Below are 16,692 nucleotides of genomic sequence, written 5' to 3'. Positions count from 1 at the left end.
CTTTTTATCAAACACAGTCTGAAATGTATTAAAACCAAGGAAATGTATTAAAACCAACAATCCTATTGTTGTTGTTGGTCTGACCCATCGTGACCCCATGGACAATGTTCCTCCAGGCCTTCCTGTCCTCTACCATCCTCTGGAGCCTGACTGCTTTGGTGACTCCATCCAACCACCTCATTCTCTGTGGTCCCCTTCTTCTTTTGGCCTCCATCTTTCCCAGCATGGGAAAGGGGAGTCCTTCCTTCTCATTAGGTGGCCAAAGTATTTGAGTTTCTTCTTCAGGATCTGTCTCAATCCTATGAGCTACATCATGGGTCGTCAACCTGGTCCCTACCACCCACTAGTGGGCGTTTCGGGATTCCAGGTGGGCAGTAGGGACTTAAAACCTCCTTTTGAGCGAGTGCGCAGTTGCAAAATAGGAGAAGCAAACACGTGGGAAGAGGAAGGGGAGGAGTGGATAGCAGAGACAGGCAGAAGCCGAACAGAGCAGTTGCAAAATAGGAGAAAGAAAAGTTATAGGCAGGAGAGAATGGTTGGCTAATAATAGTAAGTGGGCTAACTAGCTCAGCCTTACTTTTGTACATTGCCCTAAGGAAGGTTTAAAAAAAGGAGATAAAAAGGAAAAGATTAAAAAAAATTGACAAAAAAAGGGAAGAAAAATAGAGAAAAGGGGATAAAATAAAGGAGGAGAGTAAGCAGTGTTTAGTCTGGCTCATAAAGTTAAAAACATTATAAACATGCATAAAGTAGAAATAAAAAGATAAATGTACGTACATTTCTTTTTTTAAAAAAACACCCTCCTTTCTAAAAAATATTCCGCACGTGCACAAAAACTGATGGGCGGTAAGAAAATTTTTCCATCAAGAAAGATCCATTAGTGGGCGGTAGGTAGAAAAAGGTTGACTACCACTGATCTACATAAATCAAGGAAATGTACAGCCCGTTGCCTCAAAGAACCAGGTGGATTCCTGCAACGAAGGCCTGTTCTCAATATTTGTATCCCACATTTTGGGGGAGAAGGGTGCTCAAGTGGATGTCTTTAATTAACCCAGTGAGCACTAAACCAGGAGGCCTTCCCAATCCTCTAGGATTCCAACACCCATCAATGCTAGCCGACACAACTTCTGATGTCCAAGCCCTCATGGAGAGCCACTGGATTACTCATCCTAGCTATCAAAGCAACTGGATGGGAAATGTTACTGATAAAGTGAAAGGAAAGCAGCTGATGTTGAGGCTTCAATAGTAGAAGATGCCTCGGCCGAAGATGTAGTGACATCTAGTGTCCAGTTAGGACCAGACAAAAAACATGGGGTCCTCTAGAACTGTGTGTTCCTAACCTTGGCAATGTTAAGATATATGGACTTCATCTCCCAGTATTGGGGATTGGGGAAATCTGGGAGTTGAAGTCCATGTATGATTGTCTTGTCCTCTGCAAAACATGAGTTTGTTTGATGGGTCTTCAAAAAAAAAAAGGAAGGGGGAGAGGAAGAGAGGAGAGGAAAGGAGAATAGGGGGAGGGAGGGAAGGAGAAAAGGAAGGGAAAGGAATGGAGAGGAGAGGAAAGGAAGGAAGAGAGAAGAAATGGAAAGGAAGAGAGAAGGAAAGGAAGGAAGGAAGAAGGAAAGGAAAGGAGAAGGAAAGGAAGGGAGGGAAAGAAACAAGAGAAAGAAAGATTACTTGAGTTTAGGGTCTTTATAATTAAATGGGCCTCTTTGATATTCATGAATGCAGCATTGGGGTGCCTGGGGGAGGTGGGGTTGAGACAAGCAATAAGGTTGGAAACTGTGTACATTAAACAATCGAATCAGCAGCATGGCACACCAACCACAACACTGCCTGTGATGGCAACTTAGAGGGCAGGTTGTTTGTTTGTGTAGTTCTTCTCTCTTCGTTGTATCTCCGCTTCCACTTCCTCGCTTCCTGGCCCCCCCTTTGCCCCCTATCCCCAGGCCACTCGCTCGTGGCAAAGGGATCCTGCAATTCCCCTGCACAGGTGTGAAAGCACTGACGTGGCATTGGCCCCCCACAGGACACGTCCCCAAAATGCTTTGTCTCCTTCACCTGCCGGAAATAACGCGTTGTGGCAGGTGGAGAAAAAGCTCCGATTCAGAATATCTGCTGGGGGGGGGGTAAAACGACTTACCGAGCAAGCTTCTCAACACCTGTTTTGAATCTGGGAGGTTTATTATTCTTATCACATTTTAACACTTTTAATCATTCATTTTTCCATGTATAAAAATTAAAATATATGATCGAGATTGCTTTGCTTATCTTTTTTTTAATTGAAAGTTTTAAAGAGTTTTACATATATATACCTCCCGCCCCCGCCCCCACATCCCCTCCCCCTCCCTCCCCCCCTAACAACCTCCCAGAGCAAATACAGGGTATAAACATTTAACAACCATATTCTAAAATAAATTAACTTTAGCATCATCCCTCGCTTTTACTCTAACTCCCCTTTTGTAAAGCTAACTTTAAACAAGTTGTAACATTCCTTGCTCATTCATTCATAAGCTATCTGGAGTTTGCTTTGCTTGGTTTGATTTAATTTATTGCATTTCTATGCCGCCCTATTCCCAGAGGGACTCGGGGCGGCTCACAAACCAAAGTAAGGGGGGGGGGATACAAACAAGAGGGAAACAACGGACAAACAACTACAACAATTTAAAAACAATCAACAGCCACACAATTTGAGCGGGGACGGGGAACTCGTCAGCCCCAGGCCTGTTGGAACAGCCAGGTTTTAAGGGCTTTGCGGAAAGCCGGAAGGGTGGTGAGGGTCCGAATCTCCACGGGGAGCTCGTTCCAGAGGGCTTATCATCCCATAACACCTATTTTGTTTGGCCTCCACCCTACTTTCCTTTCCTTTCCTCCCTTCTTCCCTTCTCTACTTTCTTCTCTCCTCCTTTCCTTTCCCTTTCCTTCTTCCCCTTCCTCTCCCCTACTCCTCTCTACCTCTTCCCCTTTGCACCCTCTCTCCTCCTCTTCCTATCCCTCAAAGGAGAGACTCTCGAAGGTGTCAGGTCTGGTCCAGGACTTCCATTTTGCCTCTTGCATCTTCCTTCGGTGCTGATCAAACAGGGAGAATTTCAAAATGGGACTGGACAACCAGGGTTTAACAGATTAACAGAGTTGGATGGTACCTTGTAGGTCATCTAGTCCAACCCCCTGCCCAAGTAGAAGACCCCACACCATTTCTGACAGAGGGCAGTCGAGCCTCTTCTTGAAAGCCTCCAGTGATGAAGCTCCCACAACTTCCAAAGGCAACTTCTGTTCCATTGGTTGATTCTACTCAATGTCAGGAAATTCCTCCTTATTTCCAGGTTGAATCTCTCCTTGGTCAGTTTCCATCCATTGTTCCTTGTCTGGCCTTCAGGGGCTTTGGAAAACAGCTTGACACCCCCCTCCTCTCTGTGGCAGCCCCTCAAATGTTGGAAGACTGCTATCCTGTCTCTCCTGGTCCTTCTCTTTACTAGTTGTCTAGTTGTCACAGGAAATTCATACTTTTGAAATTGTGTGGTGTGCATCTGACTGACCAGAAATTGAACTTGCCTGGAGACCCACCAGGGACTCCCAACATTGTAGGTTAAATGAAAAGTTGGAGGAAAAAAAACACCCCAGAAATGGTGGTGCACCTTTTTCCATGCTCTGCCAAGGTATCCAAAAAAGTCACAGGGGACGAACTTGGCTCAAAGGAGATTTTACAAACATTAACGGTAAAGGTTCTCCTCACACATATGTGCTAGTTGTTCCTGACTCTAGGGGGCAGTGCTCATCTCAGTTTCAAAGCCGAAGAGCCAGCGCTGTCCGAAGACGTCTCTGTGGCCATGTGGCAGGCATGATTAAATGCCGAAGGCGCACAGAACACTTTCCACCAAAAGTGGTTCCTATTTTTCTACTTGCATTTTTTACGTGCTTTCGAACTGCTAGGTTGGCAGAAACTGGGACAAGTAACGGGAGCTCACTCCATTAGGCGGTGCTAGGGATTCAAACCGCCAAACTGCCGACCTTTCTGATCGACAAGCTCAGCGTCTTAGCCGCTGAGCCGCCATGTCCCTTACAAACATTAGAGGAACACTAAACGCTGTTATCAGTGGTGCAAAACTCCGTAGGGAATGCAAGCTGTCCATTCATGAAAAGAATATCTGGAATGCACCAACTGTTGGCGAAGATGACCTTAGCCAACCATTTTCGATGAAAGGTTTAGAAAAATGTGCTGTAAATTTGATAGATACCCATTTCTTCCTTCCTTTCTGTTTTTTTTTCACACAATGCCTTTGACAAACCGAGTTCAACAGCCTCACCCAAAGGAAAAGCTGATTGAAATTGACATGGTGGACAGAGAGATTTCCCCCCAGCCGGGCGCTTGCCTTGCAGATATTTAGCAAGTGTCCGAGATAAAGCAGAAGTGGTGTGCAAAAACCAGGGAGCCATTCACCTTCGCTGGCTGTGGAAGAAAGTTCCTCTCTTCATTCTTTTGTTGCCGTTAATGGGCGTTTTTTTCAATTCCTTTGTTGTACTTAATGGCCTTTAACCCTGCTGTTTAATTCAAAGGATGCCTAGGGCAGCTTCCCCTAGAACAAGCTGTTGGAGAGCTTCTGCCTTCGGGGGTTATAATAAAAAGGGAGCTGCAGGAACGCGGGAGATCAGATGCTGCTTTTAAAGACACTGGTTTTGCCCCACTGGCTGGGTTAGGAATGGTGGCCTACAGAGATAGCAATAGCATTTAGACTTTATATACTGTCCCGTAATGCTTTACAGCATCGTCTGGGCAGTTTATAAAGTCAGCCTATTTGCCCACCCAACAATCTGGGTCCTCCTTTTACCGATCTCGGAAGGATGGGAAGGCTGAGTCAACCTTGAGCCCGACATGATCGAACTTCTGGCAGTTGGCAGAGTTAGACTGCAATGCTGCATTGTAACCACCAGGAAGGAAAATGAGAAAAGGAATAAGAGAGGACGGACGGACTGACGGATGGACGGAAGGAAGGAAGGAAGGAAGGAAGGAAGGAAGGAAGGAAGGAAGGAAGGAAGGAAGGAAGGAAGGAAGTTTTAAGAAGATGTTGGATAACCATTTGTCTGAAGTGGTGTAGGGTTTCCTGCCTAAACAGGGAATTGGACTAGAAGACCTCCAAGGTCACTTCCAACTCTGCTATTCTATTCTATTCTAATTCTAATTCTAATTCTAATTCTATTCTATTCCCATCCCTTTCTTCTATTCTATTCTAACTCTGCTATTCTATTCTAATCTCTATTCTATTCTAATTCTAATTCTATTCTATTCCCATCCCTTTCTTCTATTCTATTTTAACTATGCTATTCTATTCTATTCTCTATTCTATTCTAATTCTATTCTAATTCTAATTATATTCTATATCCATCCCTTTCTTCTATTCTATTCTAACTCTACTATTCTATTCTATTCTCTATTCTATTCTAATTCTAATTATATTCTATACCCATCCCTTTCTTCTATTCTATTCTAACTCTACTATTCTATTCTATTCTATTCTCTATTCTATTCTAATTCTAATTATATTCTATACCCATCCCTTTCTTCTATTCTATTCTAACTCTACTATTCTATTCTATTCTCTATTCTATTCTAATTCTAATTATATTCTATTCCCATCCCTTTCTTCTATTCTATTCTATGTTATTCTATTCTATTCTCTATTCTATTCTAAATTCTAATTATATTCTATTCTATCCCCATCCCTTTCTTCTATTCTATTCTATTCTAATTCTAATTCTATTCTATTCTATTCTAATTCCATTCTATTCTATTCTAATTTAATTCTAATTCTATTCTATTCCCCTCCCTTTTTTCTATTCTATTCTAACTCTGCTATTCTATTCTATTCTATTCTCTATTCTATTCTAATTCTAATTATTTTCTATTCCCATCCCTTTCTTCTATTCTATTCTAATTATGTTATTCTATTCTAATTATGTTATTCTATTCTATTCTAAATTCTAATTATATTCTATTCTATCCCCATCCCTTTATTCTATTCTATTCTATTCTATTCTAATTCTATTCTATTCCCATCCCTTTCTTCTAGTCTATTCTAACTCTGCTATTCTATTATATTCTACTCTATTCTATTCTCTATTCTATTCTAATTATATTCTATTCCCATCCCTTTCTTCTATTCTATTCTAACTATGTTATTCTGTTCTATTCTCTATTCTATTCTAAATTCTAATTATATTCTATTCTACTCCCATCCCTTTCTTCTATTCTATTCTAACTCTGCTATTCTATTCTATTCTATTCTATTCTATTCTAATTATATTCTATTCCCATCCCTTTCTTCTATTCTATTCTAACTATTCTATTCTATTCTATTCTCTATTCTATTCTAATTCTAATTATATTCTATTCCCATCCCTTTCTTCTATTCTATTCTAACTATGCTATTCTATTCTATTCTCTATTCTATTCTAAATTCTAATTATATTCTATTCTATCCCCATCCCTTTCTTCTATTCTATTCTATTCTAATTCTAATTCTATTCTATTCCCATCCCTTTCTTCTATTCTATTCTGCTATTCTATTCTATTCTAATTCTAATTATATTCTATACCCATCCCTTTCTTCTATTCTATTCTAACTCTACTATTCTATTCTATTCTCTATTCTATTCTAATTCTAATTATATTCTATACCCATCCCTTTCTTCTATTCTATTCTAACTCTACTATTCTATTCTATTCTCTATTCTATTCTAATTCTAATTATATTCTATTCCCATCCCTTTCTTCTATTCTATTCTATGTTATTCTATTCTATTCTCTATTCTATTCTAAATTCTAATTATATTCTATTCTATCCCCATCCCTTTCTTCTATTCTATTCTATTCTAATTCTAATTCTATTCTATTCTATTCTAATTCCATTCTATTCTATTCTAATTTAATTCTAATTCTATTCTATTCCCCTCCCTTTTTTCTATTCTATTCTAACTCTGCTATTCTATTCTATTCTATTCTATTCTCTATTCTATTCTAATTCTAATTATTTTCTATTCCCATCCCTTTCTTCTATTCTATTCTAATTATGTTATTCTATTCTAATTATGTTATTCTATTCTATTCTAAATTCTAATTATATTCTATTCTATCCCCATCCCTTTATTCTATTCTATTCTATTCTAATTCTATTCTATTCCCATCCCTTTCTTCTAGTCTATTCTAACTCTGCTATTCTATTATATTCTACTCTATTCTATTCTCTATTCTATTCTAATTATATTCTATTCCCATCCCTTTCTTCTATTCTATTCTAACTATGTTATTCTGTTCTATTCTCTATTCTATTCTAAATTCTAATTATATTCTATTCTATTCCCATCCCTTTCTTCTATTCTATTCTAACTCTGCTATTCTATTCTATTCTATTCTATTCTATTCTAATTATATTCTATTCCCATCCCTTTCTTCTATTCTATTCTAACTATTCTATTCTATTCTATTCTCTATTCTATTCTAATTCTAATTATATTCTATTCCCATCCCTTTCTTCTATTCTATTCTAACTATGCTATTCTATTCTATTCTCTATTCTATTCTAAATTCTAATTATATTCTATTCTATCCCCATCCCTTTCTTCTATTCTATTCTATTCTATTCTATTCTAATTCTAATTCTATTCTATTCCCATCCCTTTCTTCTATTCTATTCTGCTATTCTATTCTATTCTAATTCTAATTATATTCTATTCCCATCCCTTTCTTCTATTCTATTCTAACTATGCTATTCTATTCTATTCTCTATTCTATTCTAAATTCTAATTATATTCTATTCTATCCCCATCCCTTTCTTCTATTCTATTCTATTCTATTCTATTCTATTCTATTCTAATTCTAATTCTAATTCTATTCTATTCCCATCCCTTTCTTCTATTCTATTCTGCTATTCTATTCTATTCTAATTCTAATTATATTCTATTCCCATCCCTTTCTTCTATTCTATTCTAACTATGCTATTCTATTCTATTCTCTATTCTATTCTAAATTCTAATTATATTCTATTCTATCCCCATCCCTTTCTTCTATTCTATTCTATTCTATTCTATTCTAATTCTAATTCTATTCTATTCCCATCCCTTTCTTCTATTCTATTCTGCTATTCTATTCTATTCTAATTCTAATTATATTCTATTCCCATCCCTTTCTTCTATTCTATTCTAACTATGCTATTCTATTCTATTCTCTATTCTATTCTAAATTCTAATTATATTCTATTCTATCCCCATCCCTTTCTTCTATACTATTCTCTATTCTCTTCTCTTCTAATTCTAATTCTATTCTATACCCATCCCTTTCTTCTATTCTATTCTATTCTAAACGCACCATTTTGATTTCTCTCTTTTCAGAGTCAGCTGAAAAGAGCCGAGCAAGCTGGGGTGAAGGGGTGAATGCCTGGTGCCCAGCAACAGATCCCTGAAGTTCAGGTGGGTTGGAAGCAGCCATGTCAAAGGATGAAGCAGGCTGTAAACTGGCTCCAGTCTACAAGCACAAGGAGCGCAAACCTAAGAAGCCCCATTACATCCCCCGTCCCTGGGGGAAACCGTACAATTACAAGTGCTTCCAGTGCCCGTTCACCTGTATGGAGAAATCGCATCTCTACAACCACATGAAGTACAGCCTCTGTAAGAATTCCTTGTCTCTGCTCATCGAATCGGACTGGCCTTACAAGAAAGGGGGTCTCCTCCATCCAGAACTCCGGCTCTTGCAAGCCACGGAAACCTCTCGGATCCGGGAGAGGCAGGAGGAGCCCGAGACCTACGACACGATGGTGATGGAGGCCACCCACTCCAAACGTGAAGCAGACCGAGATGGCGCGGAAGGCAAGGTGACCGAGGACACCGCCTCCTCGGAAAGGATGAGCGACGAAACCAGCCAGTTCCAAGAGGAAGAGGAGGAAGAGGAGGAAGAGGAGGAGGAGGAAGAGTTATCTAGGTTCCTGCAGGAGGTAGACACAGCGGAGAAGAAGGAGATGGTCAAGGGGACCCTCTCCGCCGGGGAGACCTCCGAAGCCGATGTGAACACCCTCCTTTTCCAGCTGAAAAACAAGCAGGAGAAGGCCTCGAAAGACCCCACTCCTGACTTCATCATCACGGACGTGTTCTCCTTGAAGAAGCACATGGCCAAAGGGAAGGAGATGCCCTCCATGGAGATGGACCCCAAACCAAAGCAGTGCAAAGTGCCCTCCAAATGTTCGGGAGGCGGCGGGGTCTTCATGGAGCAATGGAAGCTGGTGGCCAACGGGCAACGGAGAAGCACCACCGGGGTTCTGGCTCCGTGTAACGATGGCAACGTCATCCCTTGTTACCCTCCTCCAGCTTACGGGGATTTCCCCGAATCTCAAGGCCTCAACTTCTCTCTGCTGGGGATCAACTACCCGCTGGCCCCCAACCTCTTCTCCTATTTCAGCCCTTCGGTGACCGGCGGGGCCACTTCCCATCCCCACTTGGCCCAATTCCCTTTCCTGGCCTCCACCGCCCAGCTGATGCACCCCCATTCGGCTCATTTGCAACCCTTACAGAACCCCGAGAGGTCCACGTTCCTCCCGCGCTTCTACTACCCTCTGCTGTTCGAGCATTCCTTCACTTCGGCAGAAAACAAGATGGCTGCCGCCAAGCTGGAGGCTCAACAACTGCCTGCAGCAGCCGTCCCTGCTCCCCTCCAGCCTCAGACTTCCGCGGACCTCTCGAAGGGAGGCATGTTGAAAGCCCCGGTGCTGAAGACGGGCCTCCCTTGGCCGAAAAGCGTCCGCGAAGAGCCTCTTCCTGAGCAGGGCCACAAAAGATTGCTCCTGCAGGAGGAAGAGAAGAAATGGCTGATCCACGAAAGGGAAAGCTATTCCTTACTGGCCGCTGCTGGCCATCTCTGCAGGAAGCCGTCTCCTGAGGCTTACCAGGGTCTACTGGGCATCAAAGAGGGGGCTGCCCTTCTCCCCACCAGCCTCAAGAAAACAGAGGTCCATGGAGCTGCTTGCTTGGACAATGGCGGGGTCACCCCAAGTAACCTGAAGAGGAAGTTTGCAAAGAGCGGCCTTGAGTTGACGAGCCCTGATATGACAACACCAGAAAGAGAGATCTACCCAGCCAGGTATGATGTGCTCTGTTTCTCCATTCATTGGTTGCTGTTGGGTTGCTAAGCTGTGTCTGATTTTTTGTGACCCCCATGGATCATAAGAGACCAGGCCCACCTGTCTACCTCTGTCTCCCTGTTCTGACCTAGGCTTCCCCAGCAGCACGAAGCCGAGTCCTCGTCCCGATAAAATCCTTTTATTTAATTTACAGTGAATTCCTTTTCAGCAAAGTCTTTCCTCTCCCACAGTCTTTCAAGATAGTTCACAATTACCGACCTTTATCAGGCTTGGAGAGTGGCCAGGCCAATATCTTTCAGACGCCGCAATACTTGGCAAGAATGCAGGAATGAACTAATTATCTCCTGCAAACTCCACTCCCCTGGCGCTCCTCTTTTATTTCCTTTGGGAGGGGACATTCAACGTCCACCTGTGGCCTTAATCCCAAGTCCACCCCTCTTCCTTAGCTGTTCCCTTCGTCTGGCAACTCTGCGCATGCGCACACTGGGAACAGGCTCCAGCTCTTCAGCTGCCTCACTGATGTCTGACTCCGAAGGCAGCTGATAACTGGCATATGGCCCTGACCCCATCTCTGCCTCCAACACAGAGCCCTCATCAGAGTCTTCCCCAGACTCCAGGACTGGCCCATCTTCCTCCCCAACCTCTTCACTGTCCGAATCTGCTGCCAGTTCCACTGGCGGACCACAGCACTCCCAAAGTTTGCCCAAATGTATGTTCATTGTGTTGATGATGACACTATCTAAGCATCTCATTCTCTGCAGTCCTCTTCTCCTTTTGCCTTCCCTCTTCCCCAACATGAGGGTCTTCTCCAATGAGTCCTCCTGGCTTTTAGGGAAGCCATGGACTCTTCTTAAAATGAGGATCCCATGGTTTCTGCTTTGATATGTATAGTATGCAAAAAATTCATAATATAAGAATTGGGCTTGTTGTATGGTGTGTAATTATCAGCCTGCATTGATTGCAATACTGTGTTGAAGGGACGTGGTGGCTCAGTGGCTAAGACACTGAGCTTGTCGATCAGAAAGGTCGGCAGTTCAGCGGTTCGAATCCCTAGCACTGCATAACAGAGCGAGCTCCCGTTACTTGTCCCAGCTTCTGCCAACCTAGCAGTTCGAAAGCATGTAAAAATGCAATTAGAAAAATAGGGGCCACCTTTGGTGGGAAGGTAACAGTACTCCATGTGTCTTGGGCATTTAGTCATGCCGGCCACATAACCACAGAGATGTCTTCGGACAGCGCTGGCTTTTCGGCTTTGAAACAGAAATGAGCACCGCCCCCTAGAGTCAGGAACAACTAGCACATACATGCAAGGGGAACCTTTACCTTATTGATTGCAGGTTTTACTCTGAATAGAATAGAATAGAATAGAATAGAATAGACTTTTTCATTGGCCAAGTGTGATTGGACACACAAGGAATCTGTCTTTGCTGCATAAGCTCTCAGTATACATAAAAAGACAAGATACTTTCATCAAGAACCATAAGGTACAGCACTTAATGATAGTTATAGGGTACACATAAGCAATCAGGAAACAATCAATATCAATATAAATCGTAAAGATACAAGCAACAAAGTTGGCAGAATTGTAAAGTGGCTTGAAATCTTGCAGGTTATCTAGTCTGACCCTTCTGTCCAGGATAGGGGTTGGCAACCTTAAACAATCAATATCAATATAAATCGTAAGGATACAAGCAACGAAGTTACAATCCTGCAGTCATAAGTGGGAGGAGATGGGCGATAGGAACGATGAGAAGACTAATAGTAATAGTAATGCAGCCTGCTCTGTATACTACAATTTGAGAAAAGGAAAGAGACCTTAAATCATGGTTAGATAGTGGATTCTGCACACTCCTTCAACCTTTTGTTCTATGTTATTAATAGTTTCCTTCTATCTGCTTTTCCCCACTTCTCCCAGCAGTGGTTTGCAAGTTACACCGATGCAAGCGTCAAAGACCAGGGACCACTGGCAGGTAGAACTTCATGACAACATCTCTGAAGGCCAGGAGAAAACTGGGGGCTCTGGGTTAATTACAGCTTCAGACCAGACCTTTTTAAAGCCAAACAATGATCAAGTCATAACTGTTGGTCCAAGGGACCAAGAGATGACTACAGTGCTCATTGGAGACTTGTCAAAAACCTTGGAAGAGTACCAGAAGGTGGAGAAGAAGCTCTCCCATTTGGCAAAAGAGGACACTCCCGCACAGAAGCAACTTAGGGACCAGTTAGTCAAAATCCGGCAGGAACTTTTCCATATCCACCAGGCGTTAGAGAAGGCCAACAAGTTCAATGAAGGTCCTTTGGACCTCTCGGTGAAAAGGTCTTCAAAGAATCCAGAGAAAGGACACCGAGACAAGAAAGAGTCCAAGGCTGGGATCCAGGGAGAGAAAGCCCAAGGCAAAGACAATACATGTTTGGAGGTGGGCGAAGCCGATCTAGAAAAGGTCTCCGGTGGTTTCCTTGAGACACAGAATAAAACCATTGACCTGCTCATCAAGATGAGCCACTCCAAGAACGTCCAAAATTCCTCTTCTGAGACCCACCTGGGAGCCGTAATCAAGGCCGAAGTGCTTCCCCTCAACATCCCACTAGAATTCAGGCACGTCATGGAACCTTATTACAGCCATACTACCAAATGCGAGGCAGATTCCAGTGTCCTGCTCTGCACCGATGGAAGATCAAATGGTAACCAAGCCCCACCACTTTCTGTGACTGAAGAAACTCCGATAGGATGCCGGGCAATTCCATGTTCTTTGTCCTGCAATTTGACCAGTGAGACCGATGAGGTATAGAGTCCAAAACTTCACACTTGCCCTTTGAGCCCAAAGAAAGAAGAACAGTCAAATTGGGAAACCCTTTGGTCCGTCACTATAGTATTTGGAACATTGAGGATCCAGATGGGTTTTGTAAAGCATTTCTCGTCCACGTTTTATGAATGACATGCAACTCGGCAAGGTCTGTTTCTCCATTAGTAGAATTTCTCATGGCATCCTCACTCTGCAGACCTGGACAAGGTGAGCGGAGTGGGAAGAGAGAGTAAGAGAGAGGTGATATTGGGGGGGGGGGTTCAGGAGGACAGGTGCCTTTGCATTTTAGAAGATCCAACCCAACTCTTCCCTGGCCGGTTCAGCAAGATGCATTCCTCAACATCTTTTTAAGACTCCATAATCCTTTGCAGGGTGGAGTCTGGTCAACTGAATGGAGCTAGCAGAGTATTTTAAATGGCCAGATGCCCTTCCTGTCACCCATGCAGAGTTTTGTTTAGCAGATATATTCTGCCCAGAGAGATTAAATATTTGCCTCTGCCTAGGATTGAACTCACAGCCTCCTGGTTGTGAGGCAAGAGCTCCAACTCTAGGCCACCGCACCAGCCTTTGAACAAGAAGCATTGTCTGATGCCAAATCTCCTTGGGATCAATCAATTTCTGGATAGCGTTCCTTTTCCCAAGAATCCAGAGTCAACGGTAGTCTCTCTGAACCCAAATAAAAAGAGCTGCAAGATAAGTTGTGGATTGACTACAATCCCAGTTGCCTTTTTGGCAGAAAACAATTAAAGAGCATGCATGAGAAATCACTTTTTTTTCCAGAACCCACTATGGTTGTCCAGGTTCTTCTAAAGGGATCCCATTCCTAGTCCCTGCTTGCGTTTAAATTCTTCTTTTGATTTAAATTCTTCCTCCGGAATTCACCATATAACTTATCTCAGTGCCGAGCAATGATGGGGAACCATTTTTAATTTTGCCTGAAGCTTTGTTGGGGTAGAAGAGTTCTGAGCAAATACGAAGACTTTTCTCCTTCCTTGACAAGCTTTTTTACATGAGAGGTAATCTTCTGGACATTGCAGATTGATTTAATCATCCTTGCCTCTAGGCACAATCGTTCTGGCCTTTTCACGATGGAGATAGACCTTTCCAAGCAAAATCTCTGCCCTCAAATTACAGTAGGCTTCTCAAAGATTGAGAGGACAATTAAACGGGACCTCATCACACTTTTCATCTTCTTTAGGAAAAGATGATTACAGAAAAGGAAGCAAAGGATTCTCAGAGACTATTGGAGAACTAGTTGACCTACTAGCTTTCTAGCTAAACCAGAGGCCAGCAACCTGCAGCTCTGGAGCCGCATGTGGCTCTTTCATCCCTCTGCTGCAGCTCCCTGTCACTGGCCGGTGACACAATTTTGAGAGAAGCTTCTGGTTTGGGGGGGGTGAAACACCGCATGCCAGGAGGAGACTCTATGGCAAAGGGCAGGTTTTCCAGTCGGCTCCACAATTGATAGGGCTTTCAGTTAGGACAGGTAGAGGAAAAAGGGTGCTGCGCTAGGAGGAGACTCTATGGTGGGGGAACTGGACTTCCAGTCGGCAGAGGAAAAAGGACGCCGTTCTAGGAGGAGACTCTATGGTGGCAGGGGGACTGGACTTCCAGTCGGCAGAGGAAAAAGGATGCCGGGCTAGGAGGAGACTCTATGGTGGGGGAACTGGACTTCCAGTCGGCAGAGGAAAAAGGATGCCATGCTAGGAGGAGACACTATGGTGGGGAAACTGGACTTCTGGTCAGCTCCAGAATCGAACGGGGAGCTTCTGTTTAGGACCTTGTGGCTCTTTGAGTGTTTAAGGCTGCTGACTCCTGAGCTAGACAATGGTAAGACAGTTTCCTGAATCCAGCGGTTTCCTGGGTTCTTTGATATTGCAAAATATCAAACATTGCAAAAATATTCACTTCCTAGAAGCATCAATGTCCAGCCGTCTTGGTCAGTAGCACTGGCGGATCACCCCGGGGACCCAAAACTAACATTCATCAGCACAGAGCTCAACGCCGTTGCTGAGGATGCAGTAACACACTTCTGAAGTTGAGTACAAACGCACACAAAAATTAGGGACAAAATAAAAGCATTTGCCACTGCAGTATCCTTTTGCTTTCATAATGGTTCCTCGTCATCAGACCGAATTGTGTGACGCCACAACGATATACCCATCGCTCCTTGCTCTCTAACCATCTCTCAAATGTAACCCTTCGGTCAAAGCTGGGACAAATTTCCACTGCACTTCTTGTGTGTGTCAACCACTGACAATCACTGGGGGGGGGGAGGGAGAACATGTGTCCTAAAGTTATTTATTTATAATGTGGAATGGTGTTTGGAGGAAAGAGGGAAAGGGTGGGAGAGAGCGTGTTATTTATTGTCCACCGTTGGAAATATGTACAAAAATATAGACAATTCAATTAAAAACAATTGGAACGTAATGTTCATGAGGTTTGCTCATTTTGAATGGGAGATTTTCCTGTGAAGTACCCACTTTATAATGCCTGGGTAGTATCACACTTGGAATATTCCAGTTTTGGTCACCACAATATAAAAAAGATGTTGAGACTCTAGAAAGAGTGCAGAGAAGAGCAATAAAGATGATTAGGGGACTGGAGGTTAAAAATAAAGAAGAGTTGCAGGAATTGTGTATGTCCAGTTTAATTAAAAGAAGGAGTGAGGGTGACATGATAACAGTGTTCCAATATTTGAGGGGCTGCCACAGAGAAGAAGGGGTCAAATTATTCTCCAAATCACCTGAAGGCAGGACAAAAAGCAACAGATGGAAATTAATCAAGGAGAGAAGCAACCTAGAAATAAGGAGAAATTTCCTGCCAATTAGAACAATTAATCAGTGGAACAACATGCCTTCAGAAGTTGTGGATGCTCTTATCACTCGAGGTTTTCAAGAAAAGATTGGAGAACCATTTGTCTGAAATGGTACGGGGTTTCCTGCTTGGGAAGGGGGTTGGCAGAAGACCTCCAAAGTCTTTTCCAATGTTGTAATTTTGTTCTCTGATGATGTAATATAGATCCTATTTTTTAGAAGATAATGTCATAATAGCACCAATGCTTATTCTTCTCAAATTCATCTAAATCAGGGGTCTCCAAAACACTTCAGCTCATCAACCCCTTCATGATGTTTTAGATCCTTCATTGACCTCCAAACATTTATTATATGAAACCAATTTGATAAATACCATTTTAATTGTACTATGAATATTATTAGCATCAAAAACAATTGTGGTTAGTCATTGGTCCTTGGGGGTTGACATTGTCTTTGGAGAACCTTGATCTAAATCTTCCTCATGTCCATTTCCTTTAGCAAAAAGAAATGAATATTTAGGGGACATTTAATGAAGTTGAACATGTGTAGTAGATGAGCATATGTGATGGGAATTGTTGCATCAAAACCTACTATTTTTATTACACAGATCCATCCACATAATGCATTCTCCAGTGTATATTATGATTTCAATTCTGCCTTGCATTTATCTCCAGTTCACCAATTCTTCCCTAAATATCCTTGCTCTCAAATTTCCCAGCCTTTCATCTTCTCTGTATTTTTATAGCCAGATAAATGGTACTCAAGTGCCCTTAAAGCCAATTGATATAATTTAAGGGAAAATTTACCTCAGTATTTTATTTTAGTGCAAGGACTGCACTCATAAGGACTCAATAGCAGCTCACATCATTGGAAATCAAGCAGGAAGCAATACCCCATTTAGGTAACAACCAATTCAGACAAACAATCTAACAGTAAACAACAGCCAAA

At 42.3% G+C, this 16,692-nt stretch overlaps 1 protein-coding gene across 2 annotated transcripts in view; it reads left to right on the top strand.

The window, feature by feature from the left end:
* The window catches only part of PRR35 (proline rich 35), a 44,674-nt gene extending 28,812 nt beyond the window's left edge, over positions 1 to 15,862 (top strand). Inside the window, exons 3-4 of one of the 2 annotated variants that reach the window (XM_087728818.1) lie at positions 8,386 to 10,123; positions 12,040 to 15,862. In XM_087728818.1, the coding sequence (XP_087584944.1) occupies positions 8,481 to 10,123; positions 12,040 to 12,913 (2,517 nt within the window). In that variant the 5' untranslated portion in view covers positions 8,386 to 8,480 and the 3' untranslated portion in view covers positions 12,914 to 15,862. Of the gene's footprint in view, positions 1 to 8,385; positions 10,124 to 12,039 lie in introns of those variants that run through there. The other variant, XM_014075573.2, reaches the window with a different exon arrangement.
* Positions 15,863 to 16,692: the final 830 nt, after the last annotated feature.

This window comes from Thamnophis sirtalis, unplaced genomic scaffold, assembly GCF_051295495.1.
Source record: "Thamnophis sirtalis isolate CommonGarterSnake01/CBP01778 unplaced genomic scaffold, rThaSir2_p1.2 scaffold_14, whole genome shotgun sequence".
NCBI lineage: Eukaryota > Metazoa > Chordata > Lepidosauria > Squamata > Natricidae > Thamnophis > Thamnophis sirtalis.
The sequence above is the reverse complement of the archived record's forward strand: the minus strand, read 5'-3'. Positions and strand labels throughout refer to the sequence as shown.